Raw genomic sequence first — 19,882 nt, 5'->3', positions numbered from 1 at the left:
AGTGTGATGTCACGGGCAGAGTGGACAGGAAATAGGGTTAGTGAGTCAGCTCGCGTTGGAAAGAACTGGAACAACGATGATAATTCATCACGTACCTCCCACCTGCCCTTTGAGCGCCGAAAATAACCCTCTCCGTAACCTAGTTCATTCATGTGAACATCCATTGTTTTTGCGTTAGCCTAACCCACGTCTCCCCAAGTCTCTTTAGTACGAATGCAAAATGCAATATCCCCATAGTGGCTCCTTCTGCCTCCTTTCTCCTCTTCTTCAGTATGATCACCAGGAAGCGGCAGGCCTGTGTGAGGCTTATGGGGGTTATAGCTTAGTGACAGCCAGTGCCTACAGGCCATCATTAGACGCCTTACCCAGGGTGCTGCTGTCCCAGCTGGGTGCACCAGTGGCTCGGATAGGGTCTGCACAGGGCCGGCTCTTGCCACTTCGGTGCCCTCGGGGAGATTAGGATTTGATGCCCCCCCCACACACAGACACACACATGCTCACTACAACCATCGCCAACACCACATTACCCCATTAGTACTGCCTCATCACAACCCACTCATCTACAGTAAAAATATGTGCAGCCAACTTCAGACACTACAATGGTTTCAAGACAAAAAAGGAATATTGATTTACATTTAGCAGGCATTGCAAAGCAACTTACAACCATTCATATATACATTCACACACCGATGGCATAGTCAACCATGCAAATCGACAGCCAGCTCGTATGGAGCAGTTTCTGTTAGGTGTCTTGCTCACAAATCTACAAGTCTGGTTATTGAGCCACTGCCACCCCAATATTACAATATTCATATTATCATTTTTATTGATAAATTATTTATTCTTGTGTTTATTTAGCCTGCCTGTGATGCGCATCAAACGGTTAAACATTCCTGACCTTTCATTAACGCAATGCAGCAATTGAGGAACAACGCCCAGTGGCAAGATATATATATTTCTCCATTGAGGGTGACCAACGCCCACCATAAGGTGGCGCTCTAGGCCACGGCCTGTATGACCCATCTATAGGGCTCTGAAGCCCCTCTCCTAGGTCAGGGGAGGCAGAGAGGGCGTCTCATGACGTCCTGGGGTTAGTGAGCATCAGACCAGAGCATGGCAGATCTGGGCAGACTCTGCATGACTCTTGGGCTTTCTCTGACGTTCTGCTCCAAAGTATAAAGGTATAGGGTTAAAATGATGCACTTTGTTTTAACTAGAAACACATATTTAGTCATATGTTTTAACCCTGCTTAGTTTCAAAGAAACATTTCCTATTTTCTTGCCGTTTAGTTTGACTATTTCAATAGCAGGCATATTAAGTCATGAGTTTTAACCCTTGCTTAGTTTCAAAGAAACATTTCCTATTTTTTGCCATTTAGTTGGACGATTTCGATAGCAGGCCTATTGAAAAGAAAAAACAGAAATAAATATTTTCACAGATTTCCTTTTCTATCATTAAGTCTTGCCCTGATGACACAATGCGGCGCTGGCTCTTTGCTCATTATCTGCTTGCAGAGGGAAAAAAGCCCCATCAGATTCAGTTGACTGTTTAAGACTATTAGTTCTTCTGACAGTAGGCCTTTGTCATGGGACAGTGGGTCCTGCTAGTTAAGCAGTACGGCAGAGCTCTGCTTATAGCACAGTCTTAGCTCCAGTCAAGGCCTGCGCATGCACAGTGGCTAGCTTGACGGGAGCAGACCTGCCTTTAATTGGCCAAAGCCCTCCGTAACCCTTTAGATCTCTGGGCCGGTTCTGTGTGGGCTGAGATCTGAGGGAAGGGAGGGTGAGGATGAGGGAGGGTCTTCCCCCCACACCATATATCTTCAAAACCACATCCAGTCAGAACACTTCTGCTGGAGCAGTGCCATCTCTACTGATGGAGGTCAGCCACAATAAAATCAACCTATGATGAAGGTTTCTGCAATAGCCTGGAAGGACACAACCATTTTCACTTCAGGTTATTGAAGATATAAATATTTATTTCTTTATTCTTTTTTCCTGCCATAGGACACAATATATTCCATTGCCGATATGTTTAGCATGGTAAAATGGGAGTTTACCCTTAGTGGCTCGGTTGTCCATCTCTTTTAGTGTGCGACATAGTTTCCTTTTCTTACTCTTGGCAGAAGATTATTAAACACGGTTGATTTGCTTTAGGAGAATACTCTTATTTGGAGTCTGCAAAGTCAATTGGCTGCTTTAACAATAATGGGGCCAAACAGCTTTGCAGTGTCTGAGTCATCCCCGGCCAGACGACTGACGTCTCATTATCTCCCCCTTCTGTGACCTGTTGTCAAGGGAAGGATCGCGCTTCAACCGTTGAGTCAAACTGTGGAGCTCAAAGCATTCTGATCCACGCACATACCGAGAGAACTGAGGCAGCAGCCTCGAGGCTCCGGCGACAAACCCTCGGAATGAAAAAGGAAACGACGGAATCAGAATATTTCAACAGCCTGTTTTGATTTTATTATTTTTTATTATTTTTCTCGTCATACCTTGAACATGAGAGTGTCTCTTCAAAGGCCCCCTTCCCCCGGCTACCAAGCCTGCTTTAGCAGATGACTAGCAGCTCAAGCTGTCTCTCCTGGCCATGGTGGCTGTGGCCAGGCCAGCAGAACCTACCGTCTGTGGAATGGATAATCACGGTCGCTAAGAGATGTGTGCTGTAGTCTGGAGATGTTTTAACTATCTCATCAGTCGATCTAATTACACAAACACCACCACTATGCTAATACTTTGCTTTCAACATCTTAGTCTTCTTTCCTATCTTTCCTTCTCCCTGCCTTCAAATTGTTAAGCTTTTAATCGTCTTCTGTGAATATTGATGTTACGTTTTTACTCCTTATCATGTAAAATGTTTACGAATAATTAGAAAAGGGTTAAATAAATACAATTTATTATTATTATTAATACTACAACCTCTGCTTATACCACTTATGCTACTCTTGCTGCTGCTGGGATTCTAGCTCTGTCCAAGGAATTCTGAACCTTCGCACTACTCGAGAGCAAAAGAAGGATTAATTAAGTCGTTAATTAAAACATGGACATTAGGAGGAAGCTAAATAATTAAAACTCAGTGTTCTGAACCAGCAGGCAGTTGTTGAGATTAAGAATTTGTGTCAGGGACACACATTCACAGTTAAAGGACATGCAGACCAAACTCAGTGTCTCTCAGTTTTGTGTTTCTTCAGAACTTTGTGTATACTTACCAGACATTAGTCATTATAATATACTTTTTGTTGTTTACTCAGTTGTGTACTTATCTACTGACCAAACACCATTTCCCATTATAATATAAACCTTTTCGGGCCTTCCAGGACCTTAATATAGTCATGACGATGTTTGTGTATACTAAAGTGTGAAAGTTTGCAGCATTTTACTTTAGCCATAAATGCATCCTTCCACAAACTCTGCAGTTTAAAGCACAAAGTGTGCAAATAATAATTTGTAGCTGAATTGACACTAGTATTACTGTTTGTGTATTGTTCTTTATATCGCTTCGATTTTTGTTGAGATACGACCGGATACGATTAAGCAGAGTGTCTACCGTCTTCAAATGTCGTCTAGAATCAATCTTATGAATAAAACGTCATTTGTTTAGTGGTATAATATATTTTGTTGGATTTATTTGAAGTGGATATGTTGAAACTGTTTGCTCAGGGCTGTTTTCTTTGTCTTCTTCTCGGTCGTTAAATGCCCTCCTTGCGTCTCTCTCTCTCTCGACATATATATACTCCCTCTCTTAATATCTATATCTTTATCATTTTCCTCCATTTTCCAACAGGAGGTAAACACAGACCTAAGGAGACCATCGGGGATTGATTAGCTCTCTTATAGAACAAATGGGGCCGCTAAGCTCTTTGGCTAGAACAAAACAAGCCCATTCTGTGCGGCTACGTAACAGGGAGAGCGCGGGAGCCCCACCTAACAGCCCTCCACGGTTTCAGCATGGTGTAAACAATCGCACAACTCCAAGGTTTTTCAATCAGCCAGCCTGTTTTAAAGCCATAACGCTTGATGACTTTCATCATGAGTTTAGCCATTAGCTTGGGGTTGCAAATTGACAAGCCTGGGTGAAGAGACGTGGGGGCATGTGTGTGTCTGCGGGGGGGGGGGGGGGGGGGGGTATTTGTGTGTGTTAATGTGTGTGTGTGTGTGTGTTTGTGGGGGGGTATAGTGTGTGTGTGTGTGTGTGTGTGTTAGTGTGTGTGTGTGTGCATGTTTTTGTGTGTGTGTGGTTGTAAGTGTGTTTGTGTGTGTGTGGGTGTGCGCATGTGTTTGTGTGTTAGTATCCGTGTTAGTATGTGTTTGTGTGTGTGCGTGTGTCTGCCTATGTGTGTGTGTGCGCGCCTGTGCGTGTGTGGTGGTGGGGGTGTTTTCGGTTGATCGTATCGCTAATGGAGAGCCCCCCCGCTGAGAGACGCCCAGAGTCTTTCAGGCAGGGAGGGAGGGACGTGTTGGAGAGGAGGTGACTGCTCACGAGCACGCATTTAGCGACTCAAATGGTCCGCCGCGGACAAGGGGAGCTATCGTCACATCCGGCCCTTTCGCAGACACCGCCGCGATGAGGGAAGGAGGGGCAAAAAGAAAAGGGGGGGGAGTGGACGAGCCGATGAATCGAGAGAATACATGGGTTTTGCTACATTTGCGATATCTGTGAAACAAATGATCACAAACTAAAATAAAGGTAAAGACAGGACGCAGGGAAGCGGGTGGGGGACAACAAAGGGAATGGCCCAGCATAGCGTTAGACCTTAGACATTAGGACCATTAGATCTACAGCTGAAACAGCTGATGATTTCCTATTTAACACTCCATTGGGTTTCTCCGCTTTGCTGCCTCCCTGGCCTGGCACTGTGATGGTCTCTCTCTCTCTCTCTCTCTCTCTCTCTCTCTCTCTCTCTCTCTCTCTCTCTCTCTCTCTCTCTCTCTCTCTGAAACAGTCCTCCCAAGAAGAGAGAGACAGAAAAAGGGAGTATGGGGGAGAACAAATGATGTGTTCTTCAAATACACTAGAGCACCTAACACTTTGTCCGGGTTTTGAGAGTACCTATCTTTTTGTTTCAGTTCATTAAAAAAAAAGTAATTTCAGAAAAAGGTTTGTATGGGTTTGGTATGGATGTAGGGCGGGGAATTTCTGGGGTGTGGGTGGGGTGTCCGTGGTGGATGGCGGGGGTAAAGATGTTGGATGGGTGGGATATTGGTCGGGTGTTGGTGGGGTTTTGATGGGCTATTGGTGGGGTATGGAGGGGGTATTGTTGAGGTGTGGGTGGGTTGTGGGTGGGGTATTGATGGGCAATGGTTGGGATGGGGGTGGTGGACGGAGGGGGTATAGATGGTTGATGGGTGGGGTATTGTTGGGGTGTTGGTTGGGTGTGAGTGTGGGTGGGGTATTGATGGGCCATGGGTGGGACGGGGGTGGTGGATGGAGGGGGGTGTGGATGGTCGATTGGTGGGGTATTCGGTGGGGTTTTGATGGGCTATTGGTGGGGTGTGGGTGGTGGATGGATGGGGAAAGGGCTGGGGATGGATAGGAGGATGGGTCTGTCGGGGTGTGTTCGTAATGAGACACAGTGGTCTTCTTTGGCCCACTTCTGGAGTGTTTGCCAAACAAAGAGCACTAACTCAATTAAGGAACCAGATTTCCCCCAGGAAGAGGGCGAATGTGAAATTATCCCTGCCTGTTAAACCTGCCACTTAATTTCACTCAAATTATTACTTATGATCCCTGGGACCTTGTGGCTAATTGTTTTGCTCTTTTCCTCCCAGTCACTCTTATTCTCTCTCTCTGCGTGTCTCTCTCGCTCCTTCACTCTCTCTCCTTCTCGCTCTCCCTGAACCTCTCTCTCTCTCTCTCTCTCTCTCTCTCTCTCTCTCTCTCTCATTCAACCTCTCTCTCCCTCTGTCTTTTTCTCTCTCTTCAAACACACCCCCTTCCTTCCCATCCACGCTCCCCTGCTTACCGTCTGCCAAGCACGCATTGACAGAAACGATCTGTTCCGTCCATTTCACTGAAACAGCTTCATCCACGCATGGCAACGTAGCGTTGCAGATATATACTAGTAGCAGCCTGGGTATTGAGTCAGAGCAACTGATTGTCTTCTACAATTCTTGACTTGTTTTGGCATGTGTTTTTTCTTTTGCTGCACAGTCCATGGTCTGGGTGGGTTTTTCTGGGTGAGTTCATGAAGGTGATTGACCTCATGTTTGAGCGACATTGAGCTATCTCTCTCGGCTCATCGCTAATTAAAAGAGATCCTTAATCACAACGGGAGCAGGAGCGGATTGGCTGCCGTGACAGCAGCCATCTTTGACATTGAGATGAAAAGAGCCTTCCTCAATGTCAACGTGATGTAATGCCTCTGAATCAATCTTGCAAGGATAGTAAATGAAAGAAGCAACGGGGGGCTAGCATGCCCACATGCCCACGATGACATTTCCCTCGCACCCTCAAAGACACACCCTCAAACACACACACACACACACACACACACACACACACACACACACACACACACACACACACACACACACACACACACATTGTATAACACACATTGACATGTGTACACTTGGGTCCCTACATGCTCCAAATAAGGCAAAATACTGTAAAATACACACACACACACACACACACACACACACACATATTCACACGCACATATTCACACACACACACACACACACACACACACACACACACACACACACACAAACACATTCACACACACACACACACACACACACACACACACACACAGGAATCTCAGCCAACTGACCTAGATCAACACATGCTTTGTGCATGTTGCCCACGGACAGAACATAGCCATACACGGTTTTCTCTCTGCAGCTCCCCCCTCCCCCCCCCCCCCCCCCCCCCCCCCCCTCCTCGAGGAAAACTTAGGAGGAGGATTAGCTTTTGTAATTTGTGAATTGAATTTTATAGTGTCTTTTTATTCAACACACTTGCACCAAACACACACACACACACACACACACACACAATAGAAAAAAACTTGGGAAAGAGGCGGGAAATAGCATGTTGGGTGAAAAGGAATTAAAAAGGAAAACCTCTAACAAACTCCTCATCTTGGGGTAGTTGGGGAAATTGGGCAGACCAAAGTAAATGGAAGAATAATTAAGAATAGTAAATCTATTAGTGTTTGCTAATGAATTTAAATTGCAAGCTATCCCTCTCTCTGAGGTAAAGATAATGTTATACCAAGTTGTCCCAACAATGCAGTTCTGCTGTTTTGCTGCTATGCTGCAAAGGGCTGTTAAATACACACCGGGGCAATGAAACTCTCTGTAATGGACTCTGTGTTGATGCTGTAGGTGGTACCTCACTGTTTATTGTATTCTTTTTTTTTTTTGCCTACTGTTAGAAACGTAGGAACCCTTTAGGTTTTATTTAATTTTTCTTGGCTTACAGGGCAGTTATACAGTGATCCGCACTTGGTGTTTGGCATGATTGGATTTTCTGCTCCCGTCAATAGCTTTGATTTAGACACTTGTCAGGACATTTTTCAGTCGTGACAAGTCAACTACAGGCCGACTGGTGGCGAAGGCAACTCTACATGCACACATTGTAACACTGCTCTGATACTGCTTGTAGTTACTTTAATAGCGGGATCACACAAGCATATTTCACATGCACACACATTGCTAATGCAAAAACAACCATCACACTATCCATTTTTTGATGAGACGTGTAATAAACAAAATTAACTATCACATGCATTCAACTCCTTATATAAAAATTGCCATGTATGCATTCCATTATTTAACTTATGATTAACTATGAATAACTTATTAAGCCCAGATTTCAAAAACAAATATTTGTGCATTGGTTGTCTATGCATCTGACAAATATGTATCATCCCTCGTGTGAATATAACCATTTCCTAATGCATTTGTGAATCCCCATCACAGCCTGTCAACAGACCCTCATCCCATTACAGAAGGAAGCCATTCACCATGAGCGTAAATAATGCCTGCGTATATCAACACCAGGCCGCCGTAAGCATATGCCTGCCCTGGCTTTGTCATTGACCAGTGTCCCCATCACCTTGGCTTGAACCCCTGCATACCCTATAGAGCCTCACCACACCACATATTAGCTTGTAGTCATTCTCCTTGCAAGTTGTCTCCATCACACTTATGTCAGCCAGCACGTCATCTACAGGAGTCATTTCCTGGGGGCCGGCGGGAAGGGGGGTAGATGGCCGGGAACATACTGTGATGGGATATAAAGAGGCACACATTGTCATTACAAAGGAAAGCCAGCCATGGTAATGATTTGCTGTTACACAGTCAATTTCCTCCCCTATTGAGGCACACTGTTATGGCACCGTTCAACGGCAACAGTGTCGCATTGCTGTCATTCTTCTGTGTTTTTCTTTTATATCCTAAGATTCTCGTTCAGTTTTATTTGTATCTCCTATTTTTTTCCCCTTTTTTTTCTAACCAACCCAGAAATTGTATTTTAGGTTAACAGAGCTTTCCTTATTTGAAAGGGGGAGGTCACCGGAGGCAGTTCTGAGTGGAAAAGTGGTTGCCATGGGAAAGATTTCAGAGAAAACATTAGATTTTCTGTGAGAGAATAAGACTAAAACCCATCTGGAACTCAGCCTCCGGCAGAGTAGCTGAAATAAACAGGAGCCTGCAGGCAGGCCGGTGCCTACCCTTCTCCCGTCTGTTTCTTTATTTGTCTTCAGTTTAAGGTTCCACTCAAGGTTGGAGAATGCATGAAAGCAAGGGAGGAAGCAAATATGTTTACCAGTGTCAAAAATGAATCAAACACGATATACGGTCGACAGGCTGAAAATACATCTCAAAGACCGTTGAGCATGATGGCCGTCTTACTCAACAAGGCAAGGCTGTTGCCGGTGATAGTGGTCCTATGGGCTATGGTGGTAGTGGTCCTAGGGGCTATGGTGGTAGTGGTCATATGGGCTATGGTGGTAGTGGTCCTAGGGGCTATGGTGGTAGTGGTCCTAGGGGCTATGGTGGTAGTGGTCCTAGGGGCTATGGTGGTAGTGGTCCAGTGATATAGGTAGGACTGATGTGACAATCCCAGAAGGCAGTTGGGTACACACTAAGCTCTTGTAATTGACGGCCTCAGAAGCGATTGCACGTACCCTCTCTTTCACCTTCAGTCTCACCTTGTACTCCCCAGAGTCCCAGCTACACATGTTACCTAGTCTCAGGTCCAGCAGTCCTACTGTGTCATTGCAGAACTTCTGGGCGAAGACTTCACAGAGTCTGACCCGCTAACGAGCAACAGAGTCAGAGGGGTGGAGTTAGGCCTTGTTTCCTGTTTCGTCATGGAGATATCCTACTTAAAAGAAATGTATTCCCAAGAGTGGATGAAGCATTCAGAGGGGGACTTCCATAAGTGCATTTTCAGTTTGTGTTCGCCAATTACGTACTTACAGAGCCCCGCCTCCAACAGCATGACTGGAGGAAACAAATATGAAGGGAACATTTTTGAATTCCATTGAATCTGAAGTCTGATTCGGGAGTTTACAAGCCGGGGGGGGGGGGGGGACAACACACAATCTATGTCAGCAGTCCCCAGTCTGGCCCACCTTTTATAATTAGTTTAGCCCCGCAAAGCCACTTTGTTATAGAGTGCTCAGATATCGATATGATTCCCCTGTGATGGGGGTTGCTGCTGAGCAGGAAAACCACTAGGCTAGAGGAAAAACGGCAATAATAAGACTGTTGGGAGAATATATTGAGGAATCCTTCACATGGACACACAAACGTCTTCACACACACACACACACGAACATGCTAACATGTCTGCACATACATGGACATGCACACCCATCCACACACATGCACGCACATGCACACACACAGACACACACACACACACGTCTGCACACACACATACACACACACACATACTCAGATATACAGATATTTCTGCACACCCAGACACTCACACATACGCACATGTCTGCACAAACAGACACAAACATGCACGCATGCACACACACAACAGACACACAACCACACACGGTACATCTCCTACAGATGCATATCAATTAATCATTCCTCGTGCAACCACAACACAACGCTGCAGAACTCTGCGACAATCAAACAGATGTTTTTGGATCGTGATCTGGCCCCCCCACTATTCTCAGCAGTGGGGAGGGTTCGAGATAGATTCTGTTGGGTGGAAAAAGTAAAGCAGAGAAGGTGAGAGAGAAACACCGAACAGCATGAGGTCGTTTTTGTAGTGGAGGTGTGCTACTACCACCACGGCTGTCTGGGACGGAGCAGAATGAGGACATGCAGACTCAAGGTGAGGCAGAGGGCGAGGTAGGGTTGATGGCGGAGGGGAGACGGGGAGACTGGGGAGGGGGGGAGGTGGGTTCAGCCCTCACAGCAGAGCGAGCGGGGGGCGAGCCGTATGAGACCTTTGGGAGTCGTGTTGCTTTAATCAGAGAGTCTGGAGCAGCGCCCCACCAGCAACAGAAGTGATGACAGACCCTGGAGGTTTTCAACGGCATCACATCCCATTACAAGCCGTTCCCCAAACAATGCAGCCGCCCGAACGACCGGGGCCTGAAATAACAGATAACCCTGCCAGATCACATCATCATTTGACTGGCTGCGGTCTTAATCTGCCTCAGCCTCTCGCGCTAATGAAGCTAATGGAGGGAATAAGCGACATGTTCTTTCTTCTCCCCCTCACTGTCACGTCAGCCCGTCCGCCTAATGGCCTTGCTGCTGATCTCGTGTGTGTGGAGAGATCAGATCCCATGCAGGAGATATGTGTGTGTGTGTGTTTGTGTGTGTGTGTGTGTGTGTGTGTGTCTATATGTATGAGTGCATGGCTTGTTTTTATAGTTTTTTTGTTAGCGTTCAAAAAGGAGAAGGGGGCATATAAATTAGCATATGCGGCTAACGAAAAGGTTGTGCATGAATACTGCATTTGGGTCATTTCTCTTTTCGGCTCCTTCTCTACTCGCTGTTGTGCAGGATTGGTTGTACGTCCTCTGTAGCGAGCCAGCCGTTGTGACAGTGTGTTGTGTGTGTGTGTGTGCGCACTGCTGATGCATAAGCTAAGGGCTGTCCCCTGGGGCCTAGTTCTCACTGAGACCCGTTCCCGTATTGATCAGGCAGTCACTTTGTTCCTCCTGATCGATAGTTTTGGGCGGGGTGGACGTCAGACACGATTAAACGGCCTATAAAAGGCTGAGGAAATGGACTGCGTCTACATTCTCCCCATTCCTAAATCCCCCACCACACACGTCCTCCCTAAACCATTCTCAGGCCTATCTCACCTGATACGGTTTGTAATCACCGGCCGCACACCGGCTGCTTCATTTGATACTCCCACCATACTTTACAGCAACGATCCGTTGTGCCGGAGCCTAGCCTGGTTGCGCCATCATCCGAAGCGCTGTGTCTGTGTGTGTGTGTGTGTGTTGCCACCAGAGTTGATTGTTTATGTGCGCCTGCAACATCAACATGACACATTACACCACCGAACCTGGGCGCTGGCAGTAAGCCCCAACTACGATCGCTGTCACCCCGTTGTGCTGGCAAACGCAAACAAGAGACAGGAAGGGAGGACTCAGCCTGCAGGGCAACACTCCACTCGGGGAGATGGTGACGTTCTCGCCAGCGGTGCTTCCCAGCCGTGACGTGTCAACGCTAGGCCGTGACGCATCGCGCGTCATCAGGGCATGACCTTGGCCGCAGCGGCAATCGTATGAACTCTCCATCGTGGAGCACCGAGGATGAGGATTGATTGATCCTGTTGTTGTTGTGGTTAGCAAATAGGGGAGAAGGGATTATCATCGGAACGCTCGGATGGCTGGCCACGATTCGAATGCCGTTTAGCCCCAGAAAACGCTTCTCCGTGGCCTCAGTCTCCACCTTGCTCGGCTGCTGCCCGTGTCACACCCACCGCCGCCGTCTCTTCGAGGTGTTTATGTTTCAATCAAAGGAACCACAGCGGCGTGACCGCGGGCCCTTCTGCATGACCAACCCCTCCGAATCCCCGGCCGCACGCCACCAGAGTATCGGCAGCCATTTTATTTCTTGTTTTAAGAACGAGGTGTTCAGTGCATTATTCCCCGGTATTTCCCAGCCCTGTGAGCAGCCCTGACAGCTCTAAAATACATTTCTTAAATCAAAAACAAGACGGTCCGGAGATGACACACTGACCTGGTCTCGGAGCCCACAGATAAAGCTATTTTTTACCACTTTGTTACCATGGCAATGCTGATGTGCGAGGCCAGCCGATAACAATGGTGCCAACGTGTTAGGGTACTTTGGGTTTTTTAACAATCAATAAAAAAAAGTAGAGTTGGGGAGATTCAATAAATCACTTTCCGTTTGCTCATGGAGAACAGAGAGGGAGAAAACAAGGTGGAGGAATAGACAGGGCTACTCCTTTTGTCGCCTGGCACCTGGGAAAAGCAGCTTTTCAAGCGTTTAGCTTTAATTTCATTCAGCGGTGACATAATTGATTTTAATGAGATGTTTATGGAGAGAAGTGGCGGCGGCGCTGAATCACTCGCGAGACCCCATCCCCGATGTGCACTTCTGACGCGCGCACCGAATGAGGGAAGAAAGAGAGTCAAACGCGCATGTGTCGGTGCAGCTGCCTACAACGCCCACCAACATAACACCATCCCCCCACCCCCCCACACCGACACCCACCCATCAGACACCCTCCAGCGTTCTCCTGCAGTCACGAACACCAGGTTCCTGCCATCTCGCTCTCTAGCTCCTAGCTCCCTCGCTCCTCTCATTCCCTAGCTAGCAAACGCCAGGAGGAAAATAAATATTTGCCTGCCTGCTTGGAATCAAAAAATACCTTCTTCTTTTTTGTGTCATCCATTCTAGTTTTCTTTTCTCGAGCAGTGGGACGTGTTTGCGAAACAGGCAGACCTCAATGCTGCGCGGTTGAAAATCTGATGTGGATCTCCTCAGTAGGGAAATGCGTCGCAGTGGGCAGCGTCGGTTCTCATAAACCATTACAGCCCTCACACCGGCTCACCATATCACCCGACGAGAATTGAATGGCAGAGTGTTACATTGTTTTTATGAGGACTCTCTCTCTCGCTCTCTCTCTGCCCACCCCACCCCATACACACAGCAGGAGGCCCAAAGCCCCGGTGTGTATGTGTCTGCGTGTTTTTGTGAGTGTCTGTGTGTTGGTGACTCACAACTCGGCGATCGCGGTGTGACTAACGGCCGGCGGCGGCTGCGAGGCGTGCTAGCGAGCCGCCGTGTAGCTGACAATCACATGTCACTCGGAGCCCCTCCCCTGTTCCAGCTGCCAGGCTCTCTTCTCTTCCCCTCCCTTCCCTTCCTTTTCTTTCCTTCTCCTATTCCCCCTCCTCCTCCTTCCTCTTCCCCTTCCTTCCTCCTTCGTCCCCTTCCTCTTCCCCCTTCCTTCCTCTTCCCCTTCCTTCCTCCTTCGTCCCCTTCCTCTTCCCCCTTCCTTCCTCTTCCCCTTCCTTACTCCTTCTTCCCCTTCCTTCCTCTTCCCATGCCTAACCTTTCCGTTCACTGCCTCTCCCTTCCTCTTCCTCTTCCGCCCCCTTCCTTCACCTTCATCTTCACCTTGCTACCCCTTCTTTCCTCTTCCTAGCCCTTCTATCTCAACTTACTACCCCTTCCTTACTCTTCCTTCCTCTTCCTTCCCCATCCTCCCTGCCCAACCCCCTCCCCACCCTCACATCAGTCCAACACATGTCCTCCAGGTGACACCCATACTGCAAAGAATTATGGGCCAGCGAACCCCATTGTTATCTTCCTTAGTACATTATTTGACTAATATTTCTAGTGAGTATTTTCCTGGTTAAGGTCCTTCTTCACCAGGGACGACGATGGCCTCTAGATATTATTTGTTTATTATTCAAAACAGCAAAAACTTAAAATTGTAAAAATCATCTTTGCAATCAAGCAAAGACATTGACGTCCACACACACATACAGGCACTCAGCCTGGACATATGAGCAGACATCCAGCTGGCGCACACACACACACACACACACACACACACACACACACACACACACACACACACACACACACACACACACGTTACCCATCACCCGCCGGCCAGTGTCTCCTTAAGGAGCTTCAGCATCCAGGCACCAATCAGGCCTTGAATAGGAGAAAATGACAGGTTTGGGAGGGATTCATTCTGCTGGACAGCAATTTTCTGACGAACCCCAGGGCCGTGATATCCATACAACAAATGTGGAGAGCTGTTGTGATTGCTTTTCAATCAAGCGGGACAAACACTAATTCGATTTCTTTCCTTTTTTTGGGGAGGGATTGTGGAATTAGGCGGTGTCTTTGGTGGAGTGTGGCTGACTGGCACCTCTCTGATAGCCTTGGCGATAGCCGCCGCGCGCCGTCTTGGCTCACTGTCTTCCTTCCGTCAAGGCTTTATTAGAGAGAGAGAGAACGATAGACAGAGTGTGAGAGAGAGAGACAGACGGAGAGAGAGAGAGACAGACGGAGAGAGAGAGAGAGAGAGAGAGAGAGAGGTATAGAGACAGAGAAAGAGGGACAGAGAGAGAAAGACAGAGACAGAGAGATGTAGCAGAAGAGTAAGGAGAGCACAAGCACTTCGTGCCTCACACGTTCAGAATGTCAGAGCTGTCTGAGTGTGTCAAGCTTGAAGAGCTCCTCCGATTGTTTTGCTATTGTTTTTGTCTAATGTCCTGCCACGCTATTTTAATATCACCATTTCACATCCCGCCATTGTGGTGGAAAATACAACACTCTAAACATAAAGCAAATTTCATCAACGTCCATACCATCTCTCTGTTGACATCGGGTCGACTCTTTAACGTTTCCCATTCACCACGTTCCTATCTCGCGTGCTGATCGCCTGCAGCAGATGGACCCCGGATCTCCAGTATGATTCCACAGTGCAGATTCAAACCAACGCCCACCCCCCCCCCCCGCGCATACGCTGATCCCCTATTGATCCGAGCCCGGGATTCATGTGTCAAGGCGTGGGCCTGGTGGGGCCGCTGGCCTGGGAGCAGATGAATCACCGCACACGTCCTGTCCCTTTACTCATTCATATCATGTGTTGTTCTCCCTCCTCTGGACGTGTGTGTGTGCAGACGGACGCGGCGCTCATGTACGATGCAGTGCACGTGGTGGCCGTGGCCGTGCAACAGTCTCAGCAGATCACCGTCAGCTCCCTGCAGTGTAACCGCCACAAGCCCTGGCGCTTCGGGAACCGCTTCATGGCTCTCATCAAAGAGGTAGAGGATCCTAGCGCACGCACACACACATATACACACAGTCCAGACACATACATACAGAGACACAGACGTACACACACACACACACACACAGACATACACTCAGACACATATGCATGCACACACACATATACAAATACACACACACACATTTACACATATACATGGGCACACACACACACACACACACACACACACACACATACATGACCACGCACACACATACACACCAACACACACACATTATTATAAGCACACACATCCACACCCCCACCCACACACAAAAACACACAATCACTCACTCAGACGCACATGCATGCACTGACTCAAACAAAAAGACGCACACATAAACACAATGCATGGTTGGAGACATAAACAACACATAGACACACGCATGCACAAACATACAAACATATATGAAAACAGATGCAAAAATGATAAAGCAAATTGAGAAGCATATCCTGGGCAATTATAGAAAACTTGAAATGCATTTATATACATATACTTTAATGGAAATGCAATGGATGTGCACTGAAAAATGAATCTTTCTTTTCTCCTTTGGCTTGCAACCTTTCCACGACAAGGAGGTAGGATAGTAACCCACCTGACATCTATTGTACATTTCAGTCATGACAGAGAGAGAGAGAGAGAGAGAGAGAGAGAGTTGGACATTATTTGATGGTTTTGGAATCATTATTCCATGGAGTGCTTTCTATCAGTGAAACCGGGGCAGCTGTACCAAAGCCCTGCCCAGGGTATAGAAGGGCAGGTTTCGGCAACCCTTTCACCTTGCAGGATCCCCAGGCCCCGCTGACAAACACACAGGGGGCTAAAAGAGATGGGGGCTGAGGTTGTAGAGTGCAAACGGGGTTGGCGGCCATTGCAGTCGATTACATTTCAAAAGGGATGTTTATAAAAAGCAACATAATTGCTTGGCATTCAAATTGCCAGCTCTTCCTCCTCTCCGCTCTCTGTCTATTTATCTGCCAATGTTCTTGCCTTTTATATCTTTCTCTGTCTCGGTTTATTTCGGTCTTGTTCTGTCCGTATCTCTCTCTCTCTCTCTCTCCTCTCTCTCTTTCTTTCTTTCTTTCTTTCTTTCTTTCTTTCTTTCTTTCTTACTTTCTTTCTTTCTTTCTTTCTTTCTTTCTTTCTTTCTTTCTTTCTTTCTTTCTTTCTTTCTTTCTTTCTTTCTTTCTTTCTTTCTTTCTTTCTGTCTGTCTGTTATGACCATGTCGTTTCTGTGAGGTCAAGACCTGGGTCCTAGAGCCCTCCAGTTCATGTCGATATTCTAGGAGCCATATAGTTCTCAACAAATAAAGTCTGCTGTTTGCACTAGCTTGACCCTCTGCTGTGCTGGTGGGTGTTGAAACTACTGCCTGTGCTCACTGGGGATGATGGGGTACATAGGCTTACAGGCTTATAGTTGTAATAACGCCTTGTGCTACATGGTTCTAGACTATGAGTAGGGCAGAAAACTGGTCACAGCAAATGACAATGTAGCATTCAAAGTCACCAGTAAGATTAGTACCCATAAACATCCAGCATTTATTTAAACTAGCATGAGAAGAAACACTGCCATCCACTTGCATGGTAAACATTGCTCAGGCTCTACGCTTTATTTTGTGTACGTCAATCATACAATAACAAGTATCAAAACCATCAGTTAACGCCAAATTAGATGCCTGCCTGATATAGCCGACTAGAGGTATGTCGTGTGTCCACGCCACTGCACACTTTATTAGTCCTGTGTCTGTCATTCACAGAGCGTAGTCTGCACAAATTCACAGAGAGTCACCAAAAGTCATCATCACCTGGTGAACACACAGCAGGGAAAGACGAGCCAAACGTTCATCACTACATCACGTACCCGTATCCCAGCATCCGTTGTCGTAGACCCGCTAAACTGTGGACTAGTTCACAGCCCAACATCACCGCCAACCTTCCCAGTTTTGTGAATCCCGTGATGGGATGGATGGGGACTGTATCCAGTCAATGAGATCAGAGCTGAAGGAACAGGCTGAGGCCTCCTGTCAGTGCGAGTGATGAATAATGCCCAGGCCTGTGACTCCCACATCTTCTAAAGATAGAGTCAGCAGCCCACAGCACACCCTGGGTAACGAGGAAAACATTTGCCGTGTCTGAAAAAAAAAGCCTTTTACTGCTCTCAGCCACTTTCATGGTGAATTGTTCGCTATCAAAAGGCTCTTCGTGCCCATACACGTCAAATAATTGCCCTCTCCTTTCCACCAATAAAGCCTTCCTAGCCTCTGTAAAGCCAGCCTATGTAGTTACCTTTAGACTGGGAGGAAGTGCTAATATGTGTATGTCGGTGTTTGTGTGTTATTGTGTGTGTGTGTTTCCGTCTGTGTGTGGATGACAAATGTGAAATTGTCTATGGCCGAGGATTTGTTCACTTCAACCTTTCTTTCAGAATGACATTTAAGCTTTTCAATGGGCAATATTCTCACTGTGTGTGTGTGTGTGTGTCTCTCTCCCCCTCTCTCTATCCAGGCCCATTGGGATGGCCTGACTGGAAGGATCACTTTCAACAGGACCAATGGCTTAAGGACAGACTTTGACCTGGATGTCATCAGTCTCAAAGAGGAAGGACTAGAGAAGGTTGTTTACTCACACTCCTCGCCTCCCATGTGTATGTGTGTGTGTGTGTGTGTGTGTGTGTGTGTGTGTGTGTGTATGTGTGAGTGCGCCTTAGCATATATCCTTTCATGCTGGCCTCTGTTTGTGTCTTGGCAATTCTCATATTTGTGCCGAAGCACATGCTGTAATGTCAGTGCCTCGGGGCGCGCAGATCATGAATATTGTGTACATTATGCATCCTTTGCCTCGAAAGGAGATTTCCCCAGCGTTTAGGAGTCACTTAAGATTCGTCCGGGAGAGCTGGCGAATCCTGCTTAACACCGCAGGTACTGCGGGCCCTTCTACAAGTAGCGGCCCCTACTCCACACTCCCGCGTCCCCTCGCCCAAAACTCAACTCCGCCCGCTCCCACCTGTGTGAGCCGCTCAGATCCCGACCCCCTCGCTCCCTTCGCACTACTTTGTGCATCCGCACCTCCATGAATAATTTTCGCCTATTAATACAGAACCCTTCAGAAGCCCTCCAGCCTCATGGAGGCTGAATTAAAGAGTTGATTTGCAATTATAAAACCCGTCTTGGGGCACGAAGAGGAGAGGAGCAACCCCCCCCGCTCCTTTTCCTCCCCCCTCCACCCCCCTCTCAAACACAAAAAACATACACACACACATTCACACTCAACTCCCTGGTCCCTAACGCTGGTGGAGCTGTTATGTCCAGCAGCGGTACCGTTAGTGTTTGTGGCCCCGGGTCAGGATACTCTTCATGAGCACAGGGGAGTCTAGGGTGAGGTGGTGGGGGAGTCTAGGGTGAGGTGGTGGGGGAGTCTAGGGTGAGGTGGTGGGGGAGTCTAGGGTGAGGTGGTGGGGGAGTCTAGGGTGAGGTGGTGGGGGAGTCTAGGGTGAGGTGGTGGGGGAGTCTAGGGTGAGGTGGTGGGGGAGACTAGGGGGTGTGGGAGAGTACAGAGGAAAGGGATATCCATTATCCCCACAGGGGGTGGTTCATGTTGCAGCCGGCGGTATAGAAAAGTGTGGTGGATGTGGTGGAGGCGCTGTGAGGTCGGAGCTTTGGGGGCCGGGGGTTGTGGTTGAGGGGTGGGACGGGTGAGGGCGATGGGTTTTTATTATAGGGGGTTTAGGAGAGGACAACATGTTGAGATGCGGTCCTCATCCTCTCTTCTTAGAACACTCCCACCATCCCGCCCTCCCAGCATGCAAGTGTACAAAACACAAGATGTGCACCCGCACCAAACCCCCCCCACACACACACACACACACACACACACACACACACACACACACACACACACACACACACACACACACACACACACACACACACACACAAACACACCAACCAGACACGTACATCACTCATACCACCATGGACGCAAACACCTACACATACACACACACATACACACACGCGCAGACACGCATGCACACATGGGCACATGCCAGAATGCACTAATCCACACACACCCACACACACAAACAATCACACTCAATCACGCACATGCACACAATCAAACAAACCCACACACACCCCCAATCATACACACACACACACACACACAGGGAGCTCAATCAGCCTATCTGGCCATCTGTAATGCTGACCGGCAGGCTTTCCTATCGGCAAAGAAAAACGGATGTGCAGTAAGCTTAGTGGAAGTGAGGGGGGTTGGGAGGCTAGTTGGGGGGACGGGGTGGGAGGGTGGTCCTCACCCTAGATCATCTCTTATATTTTCTCCCCTGCAGTACTTTCAGTATGAGCAAGCAAGCGGAACGCCTTGACAGTGTTCAGAGTTCACAGAGCTGTCGACTGTGTCCTACAGGCACTGCTGTTCTCTGCATGCATCCAGGATAAGGAATGGTGTGTGTGTGTGTGTGTGTGTGTGTGTGGGCGCGCCTGTGTATGGACTTGGTGTGGGCGCGTGCGTGTGCGGGTGTGTGGATCTTGGATTTTGTTTCATCTTTGTAAACCCACTCCGCAGATCAATTCAAATATTGATTGTATGTATTG

The 19,882-nt window shown here is 47.7% G+C and overlaps 1 protein-coding gene across 3 annotated transcripts in view; it reads left to right on the top strand.

Annotated features, from left to right (window-relative positions):
* The window catches only part of grik2 (glutamate receptor, ionotropic, kainate 2), a gene marked incomplete at both ends in the record, with an annotated part of 121,043 nt that overhangs the window by 53,009 nt on the left and 48,152 nt on the right, over positions 1-19,882 (top strand). For all 3 annotated transcript variants that reach the window (XM_079756127.1, XM_079756128.1, XM_079756129.1), the window contains 2 exons: positions 15,120-15,263; positions 17,778-17,885. In XM_079756127.1, the coding sequence (XP_079612253.1) occupies positions 15,120-15,263; positions 17,778-17,885 (252 nt within the window). The remainder of the gene's footprint in view (positions 1-15,119; positions 15,264-17,777; positions 17,886-19,882) is intronic.

Source organism: Pollachius pollachius (genome assembly GCF_949987615.1).
Source record: "Pollachius pollachius genome assembly, chromosome: 1".
Classification (NCBI taxonomy): Eukaryota; Metazoa; Chordata; class Actinopteri; order Gadiformes; family Gadidae; genus Pollachius; species Pollachius pollachius.
Note: the sequence above shows the minus strand (reverse complement) of the source record. Positions and strands in the feature narration are given on the sequence as shown.